At 41.3% G+C, this 15,206-nt stretch overlaps 1 protein-coding gene across 2 annotated transcripts; it reads right to left on the minus strand.

Annotated features, from left to right (window-relative positions):
• Window positions 1-304: 304 nt before the first annotated feature.
• On the minus strand, window positions 305-13,463 carry LOC144597438 (alpha-1-antitrypsin-like). Of its 2 annotated transcripts, none has more exons than XM_078406823.1 (5): window positions 13,410-13,463; window positions 12,096-12,727; window positions 4,850-5,120; window positions 2,526-2,670; window positions 305-757 (listed from the first exon to the last, which is right to left on the minus strand). In XM_078406823.1, the coding sequence occupies exons 1-5, from the start codon at window positions 13,457-13,459 to the stop codon at window positions 569-571; spliced, it is 1,287 nt and encodes a 428-aa protein (XP_078262949.1). In that variant the 5' UTR covers window positions 13,460-13,463; the 3' UTR covers window positions 305-568. The 2 variants fall into 2 exon arrangements, with proteins under 2 accessions (XP_078262949.1, XP_078262947.1); XM_078406821.1 differs by having other exon boundaries at window positions 12,096-12,751; window positions 13,410-13,461.
• Between the last annotated feature and the right edge of the window lie 1,743 nt (window positions 13,464-15,206).

Raw genomic sequence — 15,206 nt, forward strand, 5'->3', positions numbered from 1 at the left:
CATACAATGTCTTGGTTGCTCGAGGGACTTTGTGCTTTGGTTTGTTTTGCACGATATTGAGTTTAAAAATTTTTTATCAAACTTTTTTTTGTTTGTTTATTATGTTACCTATGGGGGTACTGTGTTAACAAATCAGTTGTGCTGCTGCAAGTACGAATTTCATTGTCCCGATTCGGTCCATGCAAAAATTAAATACTCTTGACGCTCTCAACTTGCCTTTTTTAATTCTCGAATTATTTAGTTATTTATTAGGCAAAACTCGACAACACATGTCTGTATTTGAAGTAAGTATGGAGAGCTTGGACATCTTTAAAGAGGTTTTATTTGACTTGAAATCACTTAACAGAGTGTTAGAATCAGGCAGCGTGAAAGCAGGCCTGTTGGCCTAACTTGTCCGCACTGACGAACAGTCGACATCTGACATATTAATCTATTACAAAGCAAACCTACAAACCAAATTATGTCTGTCAACTCTCAATATTTAAATATTAGCTGTAGTTTTTAGAAGTGACTGCATCACTTTTCACCCAGAAACAACTGTTTTTGGGACAGTGCGGATGGAGACTGGTCAAGCGGCTGGGTTCATCACTCTCCCAGCAAAGAGGACATTCTTGACATTGTGCTCAACAATTAGCAATAAGAAAGGTCTGTTAAATTTAAGCTGCATGGGCATCGACATCGGCATTATTTCAATTCCTGTAACTGCAGAAGCTTCTGTTCCTTTCTCATCAATATCCAGTACAGCCTCGTGAACCACCTACAAGAACAAAGAGCCATGAATTCTGATTAACAGCAGAGGGATGTCATTTTACAGGTCATCTTGTTTTCTAAACACTATTATTTAATGCGATAATAATAAGCTAAAGATAGAGAACTGTGAAAAAGGACACTTCCAGATTCGGGGACAGTTTCTTCCCAGCTGTTATCTGGCAACTGGATACTGGAGACCAACAAGTGGAGGGTGGTCTTGAGCTGCTATCTGCCTCATTGGAGACCCTCGGACTATCTTTGTTTGGACTTTATCATGCGCAAAATGTTATTCACGTTATTCCCTTGAACATGTATCTGTACACTGAGGATGGTTCGATTGTAATCAAGCTTTGTATTGGCTTTCCACTGACTGGTTAGCATGCAACAAAAGCGCTTCGCCCTTCTTCAGTCTGATTGTGGGGTGGGGAAGAAAGAGCTGGAAGAGAGGAGGGTGAGGACAAAGCCTGGCAAGTAATAGGTGGATACAGGAGAGGGGTGGGGGTGGGGGGGTTGATAAGCATGTGTTTGGGTAAAGGCCGGAAATGAAAAGACAGAAGGTGTGAAACAAAAGGATAGAAGAGTTGCAAAAGGTGAAGCTAGAGGAAGGATGAGTTGCAAAGGGTGAAGCTAGAGGAAGGGGAGAGAGAGAGAAGGGAAATGGGAATGGATCCATGCGGGGCACAGGAGAATGGTGGGATGTGGGAAGGAGTGTAGAGGAGGGGGGGGTTACCTAAAATTGGAGAACTCTCTGTTCATATCATTGGGTTGTAAGGTACCCATGTGGAATATGAAGGTGTTGTTCCTGCAGTTTGAGTGTGGCCTCTGGCAATGGGGGAGGTCCAGGGCAGAAAGGCCAATATGAAGTGGGAAGGGGGTCAAAGGCCTTGACGGACTGAGCACGTGCCCGGCCAGATCTACGCTTGGTCTCACCGATGTACAGGAGGCCACATTGGCAACACGGGATGCAGTAGATGAGGTTAGATGAGGTGCACGTGAATCTCTGTCTCGCCTGTAAATACTGCTGGAAGGAGATGAGGGATCTGTTTAGGACAGCAGGAGGGAAGTCGTGTTTACTAAAGAAAGAGGACATTTTGGGGATGTCCTAGAATGAAAAGCCTCACCTCGAGAACAAACGCGGCAGAGATGGAAATTGAGAGTGGGGGATAGCGACCTTGCAAGAGACAGGGTGGGAGGTAGTATAATCCAGATAACTGGGGGAGTAGGTAGGTTTTGTAGTAGATGTTGGTCAATAGTTTATACCCTATGATGGTGACAGAGAGAACAAGAAAGTGGTAAAGTTTGTGACATAAAAGTCCAACTATTACATGCAAATTTAAACATTTACACCATCCCCATATATTGAATGGCATTTCCCAGACTTTTGAAGAAGGATCTCGACCCAAAATATCACCTATTCCTTTTCCCAGAGATGCTGCCTGACCTGCAGAGTTACTCCAACTTTTTGTGTCCATCTTCGGTGTAAACAGCATCTACAGTTCCTTGGATAGACACAAAACGCTGGAGTAACTCAGCGGGACAGGCAGTATCTCTGGAGAGAAGGAATGGGTGATGTTTCGGGTTGAGACACTTCTCGACTCAAAACGTCACCCGTTCCTTCCCTCCAGAGATGCTGCCTGTCCCGCTGAGTTACTCCAGCATTTTGTGTCCATCTTCGGTGTAAACCAGCATCTGCAGTTCCTTCCTACACATTTTCCCAGACTTTTTGTTGTTTTCTGACAAATACATTCTATGTATGTAATTTTCCAGTTGTTTACCTTTGATACTTTCAATGGAGTTTCAGATATTCCAGAGAAGTTTGCATGGTTAGTAAATGCATCGTTAAGACCCATGGCCCTCAGCAGGTTATTGAGCTGGTAGGATGTCCTCAGTGACAGTTTTGGGAGATGCAGTTCTGCAGAACTATCACGAAAAACATCAAACAAAGATATTATTCCACCTCTTACCTTCTCACTTTACAGTTAATTTTTTTAAACTTTTAACTGAAAATGGGGTTAGGATGGAGAGATAGATCAGCCATGATTGAATGGAAGAATAGACTTGATGGGGCGAATGGCCTAATTATACTCCTATTCCTTATGACTCTCGGACCTTAGGAAGCTAGTGGATGTGTATGCTGCTTCTTTAGACTGCACGAGGAATCCAGCAGTGGGGGCTGTCACCACTGTTGGCAATGGGTGCAAGAAGCTACCATCGTGTGAAGCCCAGTGCTGGGAAATGGAACTTCCAGGGATATATTTGGGAAATCTATGATACAGGCACCAAAGCTCCAGCTCCATTATTTATATTCAAAAGGATCACAATAACATTTTAGATAAACAACCCCCCTTTTCTCCCCTCTATTCCCTGTGCCTTACCTGCAGGCACACCCCTTTCTGCCATTCCCCTTTTCCCCCCATCCCCCTTCCATCTATATTTCATCCTCTGACTTCACATTTCATGCCTCTTCTATCCTTATTTCCTTCTCTCACACTTTTTGGCTTTTCATCTCCGGCTTTTGTCCAAACATCTGCCCATCAAGACCCCCCCCCCCCCCCACTCACTTATATCCACCTATCACTTGCCGGGCATTGTACTGTCCCCAATTGTTTCTGTCCTATTTTCACACCTTACACTTCTTTATCTATGTATCTCCCTCTCCCCTGAGATCAGTCTGAAGGGTCTCGATCTGAAACGTCACCCATTCCTTCTCTGCAGAGATGGTGCCTGTCCCGTTGAGTTACTCCAGCATTTTATGTCTATTTCCAGCTTTGTTCCATCGACTACAATCAGTCTGAAATAGGGCCCCGACCCAAAACATCACCAATCCATGTTTTCCAGAGATGTTGCCCAACCCACTGAGTTACTTCAGCATTTTTGTCTCTTTTTGGTATTCCAGGATTTGCAGTTCCTTGTTTCTCGAATTGTTGACTTCAAAGTTGGGGGAAAGTTTAATGATTCCGAAATTATGCTGCATGAGGAATTAAAAATAACATTCTCTTAACGTGAAAAACATTGGCAAGATCAGAATTTATTGTTCAATCCGTATTTTCCTGTTGTTTCTTTCTCTTGCCCCTTGTTTTCCGTGAGTAACTGCAGCTTTCAGACTGTTGATGGGCAAGACCTTCCATGGTCAGATTGAGCAATAAAGCTTCACCATATCCTCAGCATAAATTATTCCCTAATCATGTATCTGCACACTGTGAATGGCTTGATTGTAATCATGTGTTTTCCTTCAGCTGACTGGTTAGCACGCAACAAAAAGCTTTTCACTATTCCTCGTTACACGTGGCATCAAACTAAATGAACTAAACTCAATTTTATTAAAACATTTAGCCTGCCTCCAATCATTTAATCAGTATTTTACATTTTCTGTGACTTTCAAGTAACAATTCTATCTTACTCCTTTCAAAACTAGCCAGAGTATTCATCTTCTGTTGTTGACGTGTAATTAATGATTGCTCTTAAGACTGCAATTCATGGATAGTGAACTATCCTGTCCTTGAACTATCCTGTCATGAGTTCCTAGCTACATTCATTTTTTGATTTCCATTATTTAAGCCAGTGACAATGAATGCCTGTATATGTTCAAGTCATGGTAGCGTGTGATGCACAGGGGAAATTGGAGGGGATGGTTTTTCCATGCATCTGCTGCCCTTGGACATTTATGTGGCCAAACGGTCCAGAAGAAGCCTTAGTGAGCTGCCACTGTGCACAATTCAAGCAGGAAACAATAGAGTACCTTTTGACAGGTTCCTGATTAGTATGGGTGTCAAGGGAATATGGGGGAAAAGGCAGGAGAATGGAGTTGAGAGGGAAAGGTAGATCAGCCATGATTGAATGGCGGAGTAGACTTGATGGGCCGAATGGCCGAATTCTGTTCCTAGAACTTATGAACTTGAAGGTACACTAGAAAAGATGAGTGGAAATTTAAGCTGGCAGATGAACTATTTGGTAGCACAGAACCCATGCAGTCAATCGAAAGATATTAGAATGGTATTGTTAAAGATTCTTTCTCTTCTCCTTTGAGCTCAAATGATCACCCAACATTTTGACAGCTGGAAAATAATAATTACACTTGATTTAATTTCATTTAACTTACCGCCAGCCCAATAATTGTAACAGGGGTTGAAAATTGCTGAGAGTCATTTTTTGTCCCACCTCTGCTAATTTCCCAGGATCTGGTAAAATCAGCAGCAGGGAAGTATTTCTTTGATATGGAATTTTAATTATATGACTAGAGAGAACATTAGCATAAAGGCTCTCAAACATTCCCATCCTCTTCATCATTTGAACTTTCACCGTTGTTCCGTCATCAACATGAAAATCAGCTTCATAAGTGTTGTGGATGTCAAAGGGCTTCAACCAGTTGCCTGTAGAAATCAAAGAGATAATTACATTCAGCAATGATCCTTTTTTTCAATCAATTTGCATGACCATGCAACATATGTGGCAAGAAAATAGATTGCAAATGTCTTTGGTGCACTATTTCTGGTCATTAGAAACTGGAAATCACCAAAAGAAAAGTTACAAAACTGGGACACCACACATATGTTCCAGAACCAGGGGACACAGTCTAAGAATAAAGGGGAGGCCATTTAAAACTGAAGTGAGAAGAAACTTTTTCACCCGGAGAGTTGTGAATTTGTGGAATTCTCTGCCACAGAGGGCAGTGGAGGCCAATTCACTGGATGAATTTAAAAGAGAGTTAGATAGAGTCTAGGGGCGAGCGGAGTCAAGGGATACGGGGAAAAGACAGGCACAGGTTACTGATTGTAGATGATCAGCCATGATCACAATGAATGGCAGTGCTGGCTCGAAGGGCCAAATGGCCTCCTCCACCCACCTATTTTCTATGTTTCTATGTTTTTATGTTGAACTCAACTCACACCTGTCACACTCTGCTGTTCGCTTGTCTTCCTGTGGAAAAAATACCAATGAAGTAACCTTTCATAAAACATATTTATAACAATTCAAAAGGAAGCCATTCAGTCCACCAGATCCTTGCATGCTCTCTACAGAACAATCTCATCAGTTCCATTCTCCCCAGTGCATTTCCCGGTAGCTCTGTATCTTAATCTCGATTGCATATCCATTATTTACTTTTTAATTCTTTTTGACACTTGGCCACACTAAAGTATACTTTCCAACAACCATTCAACTGACCATCGTGCCATTGGGATCTGGGAAGAAACCAGAACACTTGGTGGAAATACAAGTGTTCCACAAAGTTATGAGGCTACAATGCCACTGGGTTGCCATGGAAATGAGATCAAATGGAGGGAGGGTGCATAGGGTGGAACCAAGAAAAGCAGAAATGGGAGGATAGAATATCTTGATGGAATATTTTGCGACAATGAATCAGCGAGACAGGAAGCATCTCTGGATAGAAGGAATGGGTGACATTTCGGGTCAAGACCTTCCTTCAGACTGAGAGTCAGGGGAGAGGGAGACACGGAGATAAGGAAGTGTAAGGTGTGAAAAGGAGACATCAAATGAGATGGGGCTCAAGGAAAATGTAGAATAGATCATTGTTAGTTAGGAGAAGGTGACAATGAAGCAGAGATTAAATTTAATCAGGGAGGCAGTGAGACTGGTTGGAGGACTAGGAAGCGGGAGGGGTGCAGAGAGAGGGAAAGCAAGGGTTTACTTGAAGTTAGAGAAGTCAATATTCAGACCGCTGGGGTGTAAGCTGCTCAAGCGAAATATGAGGCGCTGTTCCTCCAATTTGCACTGGGCCTCACTTTGACGGTGGAGGAGGCCCAGGACATAAAGGTCTGTATGGGAAGGGGAGGGGGATTTAGCAACCGGGAGATCAAGTAGGTTTAGGCGAACTGAGCGGAGTTGTTCAGTGAGACGATTGCTGAGCCTGCACTTGGTCTCGCCGATTTATAGGAGTCCATATCGGAGAGTCATCGGAGAGCAAGGAAGCAGTGATGGAAATGGTGGGGGGTACGCAGGGGGATGGCGTAACTCTAGTTTTCAATGTCCAGCTCGGGTTTAATGAGTACTGCAGAAAATTGAGCTGTTTATCACTTTATTCAACTCAGACGCAAACGATTTGTTAACTGCCACTGTTAGCACTTGTTAACAGCCAGTAGTTAACAGGTAGTAGTTATACAATGTGTCATCAATACATCGATCCACATTCCTCAGTAAATGTAATTGTGTTTTGACCATGTATTAATGACACCGCGTTCCTTTGAATAAAATTCAAGGGAGAATTTCTTAAACTCACTGTCAGGGCTACCGGACCGCGAGCACGGGCTCAGGTAAAGTCACGTTATTTTATTATTCCACGTTATTTTATTTCCCGCTCTGCCGCTGTGCCTCTGTGCCTCTCTGCCGCTGTGCCTCAGTTGTTTCAGTTAAATTTTAATGGATGGGGAGAAAATTAAATAAGTAGTATCAATAGTTTTTTCCAGCCTAAATCGTGAGTGGTGAATATTTTATTGTGGGTGGTTTTATTTAGCAAAACCATAGTGCAAGCGGAAATAATTAATTATATATCACTACCAAATTTTATTATATATCACTATCAAATCACTATTAAATATCTATAAATTTCAGATTTGTGTACCCCTGTGAAAATGAGCATACTGAGATACTTTGAAAGACAGCGTCTTCAGATCGATGAAGAAATAAATGATAATGAAAACACAGCCAGAAAAGAAGGCAAGATTACTTGAAAATGATAATGTAACAGATGCAGCTGTTTCGCCTGATGCTGCATGTGAAGACATCTCAAAAGATATTGAAAAATGTGATCTTCCAGACTGTTGGACACAAGAAATGTACTTAAACAAAAAGAAAGAATATCCCTGGCTAATTGTTAAAAACAGAAAACTAGGATGTAGTGTATGCAGCAAGTGTCATCTTGGACTTGAACGAACACAAGGAATTCATTTGTCTCGTGAGTGGTGCAGTGTTAATGTAGTAGGAGTGAGTGATGACAAAGCAAAACAGTTAATGAGTTTAAGAAAAAAGATTTTTAAGCAAAAAGAGAGAAGCTCATATCAGATGCCAAAAAATCAATGAAACAGCTGAAAGAAAAGCAATCAAAAATGTAGTGTATATATCACTGAAAAAGGAGGAAGCAAAATAGGTCGAGATTTTAGAAATGTATATAATATTGTACACAAAGGTAGGCCCTACACAGATATGTCTTCTGATATTGAACTGCAAGAAAGAAATGGCATTGACTTAGGGTACGTTCTACACTCTTGTAAGTCATGTGCAGATGTTTCTCACCACATAGGGAACCAGATGCAAAAGACAGTGGTGGAAAATATAATTTCAAAATAATCTAAAATGTCTATTATGATTGATGAATCTACTACTATTAATGGGAAAACTGTTCTCGTAGTCTGCTTGAGAGCAGCAGTTGGTGAATCTTCCCAACCTATATCATTCTATATTATAAGAAAATAACTGCAGATGCTGGTACAAATTGATTTATTCACAAAATGCTGGAGTAACTATATCATTATATATGACTATATCATTCTATTTTGACTTAGAACATATGAAACTTGGTGCAAATGCAAAATCTATATATGGTGGGCTTCTAAGCTGCTTACAAAGAGGTGGTTTTTCAATACAGTACCTAAACGAAAATGTGATATCACTTGTAACTGATGGTGCATCAGTAATGTTAGGACGAAATGCAGGGGTCACAAAACTATTTCTTAATGATTTCCCTAATGCAACTGTTTGGCACTGTGCCAGTCACAGGCTTGAGCTCAGTGTAGGTGATGCTATAAATGAAGTTGCAGCTTTGAATCATTTTCAGATATTTTGTGATAAATTGTATTCCTTATATCATAGGTCTCCTAAGAATCAGGATGAGTTAACTGCATGTGCTGAGGCTCTTCACTGTCAACTGTTGAAAATTGGTCGTGTTTTCAGTGTGAGATGGGTTGCTTCGTCTTACCGAACTGTAAAGGTATTGTGGCAGTCTTATAAAGCTATTTGGGAGCATTTTGGAAAAGTACATTGTGATGCTTCAAGATCTAGTGCAGAGAGAGCAAAGTACGAGGGGCTGAAAAAAGTATTAGAGTCATCAGATTTTGTAAATAATTTGGGCTTGTTGATGGACAGTTTGCTAGAGTTGTCTGAACTGTCAATTGAACTGCAGAACTGAAATTGTACACTTAGTAAAACACATGAGGAAATTAAACAAACTATCAAGGTTCTTGAATGTCAAATAGAGAAGCCAGGAAAATGTTATACTCAAGTGGAGAAAGCAACAAGCCAGATGATATTTAATGGAATAAATTTGAGAGCTGGTAAAGTACCTACTATACATAGACAACAGTTTTTGAGGAGTTTGGTCAATAATATGAAATCCAGGCTGCTTGAATCTACAACAGCTTCCAATGATAAATGTAAAAAGTTAATTAACAAGTCGAAATATTTAGATATTAACAATATTCCAGAAGATTCACTTTTTACCTTTGGGTATAATGATGTAGAAGAAATGGCAGAACAATTTGGCTTAAATGGTCGGCTTTGTGTCAGAGCCTTCAGAGAATTCAAGGAATCTAAAGGGAAGATAGTTTCTGCTGATTTTCAGCAGCTGGTAACGGCTGTAAATACAATTCCGGTATCAACAGCAGGATGTGAAAGAAGCTTCAGTGGCATGAATTTCTGCATGTCACCACAACATGCAAGACTTCAAACTGATCATCTCTCAACTCTTCTATTTATTAAATTGCTGGGACCTCCTCTGTCAAAATTCAATCCCGAAGAATATGTGGGTTCTTAGTGGCAGAAGGCGTGCTGAAGAAACGGCATGCAGAAAGAAAGAGGAGGTGACAGAAAAAAATGGAGATTATATACCATTATGGAACATTTTGTAATGTAAACAGAGAGAGAGAGAGAGAGAGAGAGCGAGAGAGAGAGAGAGAGAGAGAGAGAGAGAGAGAGAGAGAGAGAGAGAGAGAGATGCCAGAAAGCAGCTATGACATATAATACACAATAAACTATATTATAAATACACAATAAACAAGTTATGCATTCTTGTACTCTTACATGGGTATGACCGCACATAAAAAAATCCCCCTCCCCCACCTTCCTTCCCAACCTCAGCCTCACGAACCTTAGAGTACCCCTAGTTCCTAAAACCCATTTCCATCACTGCAAGGAAGGTAGTCGGAGAGTGAGGTGACCGTCGGAGAACAAGGAGGGCCATCAGAGAGTGAGGAGAACTGTGGGAGATGGAGGAGGGCCGTTGGAGAGCGGGAGGGCCGTCGTAGTGCTCTGCCAAGAATGATGGCAGCCGCTGAGGACAATGGGGGTCTTGGTGGGGAGTTACCTTTGTTACTTTGCCAGACACGCGGCGACACATGTGTTCGAGGTTGTGTGCAAAATGAAGCCTTTCACTGTACCGAGGTACATGTGTCAATAAAGTATCAATCAATCAGGCACAATCCATCTTACAAACCAGACTCCCCCCCCCCACCACCACCTCTTAAAGACAATCCATACCTCACAGGACAGCACTAAACACAATCAAAGACCAGTTATACCCCAGTCATTCTACCCTCACCTCTCTCCCACTGCGCAGCAAATGTAAAGGCTTCAAAGCTTATACCGCCAGATTCACAAACAGTTCCTCCCAACTGTTAACAGATTCTCTGTAGCTGTAACATTATGCTCTGTACACTGTTTATTTTCTCTTTTACATGACCTGATGTGCTTCTATATGGTATGATTTGCCTGGATAACCAACATCATCGATCTATGAGTCTGATCATATGTCTTCTCCCAAAGAAACTATGACCTGAATGAAATGAAAACCAAAAAGAAAGAAACAAGCAGTAGCAGTGGAAAACCGTTTGATGGCAGAAAAATGAGTGGCTGAAGTTACAAGAAGGGTAAAGCTAATATCAGGAGGGTATTTTTATGTCGATAGATTGATTCTTCATTAGTATGGGTGTCAGGGGTTATGGGGAGAAAGCATGAGAATGGGGTTGATAGATATGGGGTAAGATATCTATCTAAGATATCTATTCTGTAGAATGGGGTAGGATAGATCAGCCATGATTAAATGGTGGTGTAGCGCTCGATGGGCCGAATGGCCTATTTCTGCTCCTATCACTTAAGAACTTATGAAGATGGACACAGGTGTGTGTGTGTGTGTGTGTGTGTGTGTGTGTGTGTGTGTGTGTGTGTGTGTGTGTGTGTGTGTGTGTGTGTGTGTGATTGTGTTTCTCAACTCCTTTCTCTCTTATTCAATCACACAAATGTTCCGATGCAGATGAGTTTCTTATCAGATGTACCAGGGAACAATGAAGTTCTTTGTTTAGTTCATAGTGTAATTGAGATTTCCTAACTTGGAGCCAGTCTTTCACCTTGGAACAGCTAAATTAAATAGAGAATACAGATTTGACAAAAAAAATCAAAAGTTTGTTTTCGATCGATCTCTCAAATAGCTAAAATGAAATAAAGTAGTTGGCTTGAAGCAACATTTCTTACTTTCATGAATATTAACTTTAATATTTCAAATCATTGCATTCTGATACCAAACCTATCCTCCAAGAACATACTGTCATTTAGAAACTGCCCAACTCGAAATACAGAAGCTGTATCAAAGTCCTTAACTTATTTGTAAAACAGACTAGCTTGAGAAGAGGTCAGTCAGCATTTATGGAGGAAAATAGACCCCTAGTGTATCTTTTGCTCATTATGGTAACCTCTGCCACCTAGGCCTTTAATGATTTTCTAATGGTAACAGTTAGTCTCCAATTATTTCATCTAAACCTGCATGACTAAAAAGCTTGTACACCTCTATCTAATCTCTCTCAAGTTTTTAACGCCATTTAACCTAAGAGCTGATTTTTTTCCCCACTGGAAACATCTTAGTACAACTGCTCCATTTTGTCCCACAGATTCTGCCTGACCAACTGAATTTTCCAGCAAGCTCTTTTGTTCAATATTCCAGCATCTGCAGTCTCTTGCATATCTTGCGTCTCAAAAGATCATAAAATCATGTGATAGGAGCAGCATTAGGCCATTTGGCCCATCAAGTCTACTCCATTCAATCATGGCCGATCTATCTCTCCCTCCTAACCCCATTCCTCTGCCTTCTTCCTGTAATCTCTGACACCTGTCCTAATCAAGAATCTATCTATCTCTGCCTTAAAGATATCCACTGACTTGGCCTCTACAGCCTTCTGTGGCAAAGAATTCGCAGATTCACCACCCTCTGACTAAAGAAGTTCCTCCTTATCTCCTTCCTCAAAGAACGTCCTTTAATTCTGAGGCTATGACCTCTAGACCTAATGGAAACAGCTTCTCCACCTCCATTAAACGATGTGTATTTAACATGAGAAAAGTTCACTTACCTTTAAAAAAGATATAGTTGAGAAGCAGCATCACTGTATCGCGAGGAAGGGGCTCTTTAACGAATTCTGGAATTTTGCCATTTGTTTTATTTTTCAAGTAGGTGTTAATCTGTTCCTTTGCATTTTGTGGTTCTCGGAAATTAATATTCTTTATATCTGCATTATAAAATTGCTTGCTTTCTTGAAGGAACATTCTTTTCACATTTAGTCCCTCCTGAATATGCAGGGAGTTCCCTATTTTCAGTGTACTATTTTCACTGGTTAGTTCTTCCAGAAGATATTGGAACAACTCACGCACTGCTCTTTCTCCATTGTGTTCCATCTCGTTGTACCCGAGGACCTGCATCAGCTCAGCTAGAGTGTTCTGCCTGGCACCCAAAGACAACATGCTGAGGGCAGCAGAGATGCTTAGAGGAGAGAAGAAAATATTCTTGGACGCTGTTCCTGGTTGAGAGGCAATCTGCCTGAAGAGACGCATTGCAAAACCTACATTTGCACCCGCAGATCTAAGCATGGCCAAATGCGTGTTTGGATCACGTATATTGGGTGATGTAGTCTCCCCAGTGACTAATTCACTGTAAGGCACGGCGACCAACAGCAAAACAAATGCAATCAGCTTCTCCATTTTGAACCTGCAAGGTAAAACAAAAACAAACCTGCAACATATTATTTGAGATTGTTTTTAACTTCTGACCAACCTTAGACAATAGACAATAGACAATAGGTGCAGGAGTAGGCCATTCAGCCCTTCGAGCCAGCACCGCCATTCAAGGCGATCATGGCTGATCACTCTCAATCAGTACCCCGTTCCTGCCTTCTCCCCATACCCCCTCACTCCGCTATCCTTAAGAGCTCTATCCAGCTCTCTCTTGAAAGCATCCAACGAACTGGCCTCCACTGCCTTCTGAGGCAGAGAATTCCACACCTTCACCACTCTCTGACTGAAAAAGTTCTTCCTCATCTCCGTTCTAAATAGCCTACCCCTTATTCTTAAACTGTGGCCCCTTGTTCAGGACTCCCCCAACATTGGGAACATGTTTCCTGCCTCTAATGTGTCCAATCCCCTAATTATCTTATATGTTTCAATAAGATCCCCCCTCATCCTTCTAAATTCCAGTGTATACAAGCCCAATCGCTCCAGCCTTTCAACATTTTAGATTCTCTCCAAAGCTCACAGTGAAACCTTCTTACAACCACAAATTAGCTAAAGTTCTGAAGAAGTTCGGTTGTTGTTCCTTAGGTCTTAAAAAAAAATTGGTTTACATTTACTTAGCGTTGCATATTAAGAGCCTGCTCAGAATTTCGGGGTCCTACCTTAAATGAAGAAACCTGTTCGGATGTGGCAACTCAACCAGATCAAGCATATTCTTGCTGTCCAATGGCAATTTATACTGTAGCAGTTGCACATGAGTTACACATTAATCAATAGCATGACCTTTGGTTCATCAGTTATCTTTGTTTAAACAATATACTGGAGCTGCAAATACCTCTCTGTGTCCAGGCAAATATCCCTTGAAGGATCTTGTAACATCTGCTTCATGTATTGCATTTTGCATGAAGAAAAATAGTCTTGGTGAAACAACTTGCCATATCTTATATACCCATGCCCCCAAAATCATGATGTCAAATGAATTATACATCATATATTTCTGGATAACATTCAAGTTTTATTGTTGATTTACATGGTTCAATGCGGGATTTATTTGTAGACTACAAGTTGCTGATACACAATTCAGATTGTAAGTGAATCTGAAAACGTATAACTGTTTTCTATTCCAGATGCACCAAGATTGAGAAGTACATTGAAGATAGACACAAAATGCTCGAGTAACTCATTGGGTCAGGCTGCATCTCTGGAGAAAAAGAATATGTGACATTTTGGGTCGACAATAGACAATAGACAATAGGTGCAGGAGGAGGCCATTCGGCCCTTCGAGCCAGCACCGCCATTCAATGTGATCATGGCTGATCATTCTCAATCAGTACCCCGTTCCTGCCTTCTCCCCATACCCCCTGACTCCGCTATCCTTAAGAGCTCTATCTAGCTCTCTCTTGAATGCATTCAGAGAATTGGCCTCCACTGCCTTCTGAGGCAGAGAATTCCACAGATTCACAACTCTCTGACTGAAAAAAGTTTTTCCTCATCTCAGTTCTAAATGGCCTACCCCTTATTCTTAAACTTTGGCCCCTTGTTCTGGACTCCCCCAACATTGGGAACATGTTTCCTGCCTCTAACGTGTCCAACCCCTTAATAATCTTATACTTTTCGGTAAGATCTCCTCTCATCCTTCTAAATTCCAGTGTATACAAGCCTAGTCGCTCCAGCCTTTCAATATATGACAGTCCCGCCATTCCGGGAATTAACCTAGTAAACCTACGCTGCACGCCCTCAATAGCAAGAATATCCTTCCTCAAATTTGGAGACCAAAACTGCACACAGTACTCCAGGTGCGGTCTCACTAGGGCCCTGTACAACTGCAGAAGGACCTCTTTGCTCGAGGGGGTCGAGACCCTTCTGCAGACCCTCCTTGAGAAGTATATCTATACATATTAAATAGTCTTATGCCAAACATCTGTTTAAAAGTGAATAATTGTTCTCAGATAGTACATTTGTTCACTATCATATGTAGAATTCAAGAATTATCACAGTGCAGAAGGAGGTCATTATGGCCCATGAAGTTCGTTGTCGAGTGGTCCACTCCCATTTTCACATGGTGTGGCAAATTATTTTCTCTACATCGTATCCTTTCAATTGCCCTTTGAAAACCAAGCAATCCCCCTTAAAGGCAATGAATTTCAGATCATAAGCACAAACTGCCTAAAAATGTTTTTCCTTATCCCCTGCTGTATCTTTTGCTCATTGTGTTCATCTGTGCCACCTGGTCTAGTAGCAGTTAGTCCCTATTTATTTCATGTAAACCTGCGTAACTACATATCTTGCACATATCTATCAAATCTCCCTCAAGCTTCTAACCCCATCTAATCTGAGAGCAAAAAGGTATTTTCTCCAGAACCATTCCTGTACATCTTCTCTGCACCCTGTTCACATTCATAGTGAAGCACAGGGCAAAGAGTTGGGTTCAGTTGATTGTGACATGACCAGTGTTTACC

This window comes from Rhinoraja longicauda, chromosome 10 (assembly GCF_053455715.1).
Source record: "Rhinoraja longicauda isolate Sanriku21f chromosome 10, sRhiLon1.1, whole genome shotgun sequence".
NCBI lineage: Eukaryota > Metazoa > Chordata > Chondrichthyes > Rajiformes > Arhynchobatidae > Rhinoraja > Rhinoraja longicauda.

What these genes read in the sequence shown, in the direction of transcription:
- LOC144597438 (XM_078406821.1), bottom strand. Translation starts at nt 13,459, where the DNA reads ATGCTTGATCTGGTTGAGTTGCCACATCCGAACAGGTTTCTTCATTTA. An exon ending in CAACTATATCTTTTTTAAAG is followed by an intron (nt 5,121 to 12,095) that starts GTAAGTGAACTT and finishes TGATTTCTACAG; the next exon opens with GCAACTGGTTGAAGCCCTTT. An exon ending in CTCCATTGAAAGTATCAAAG is followed by an intron (nt 758 to 2,525) that starts GTAAACAACTGG and finishes TTGTTCTTGTAG; the next exon opens with GTGGTTCACGAGGCTGTACT.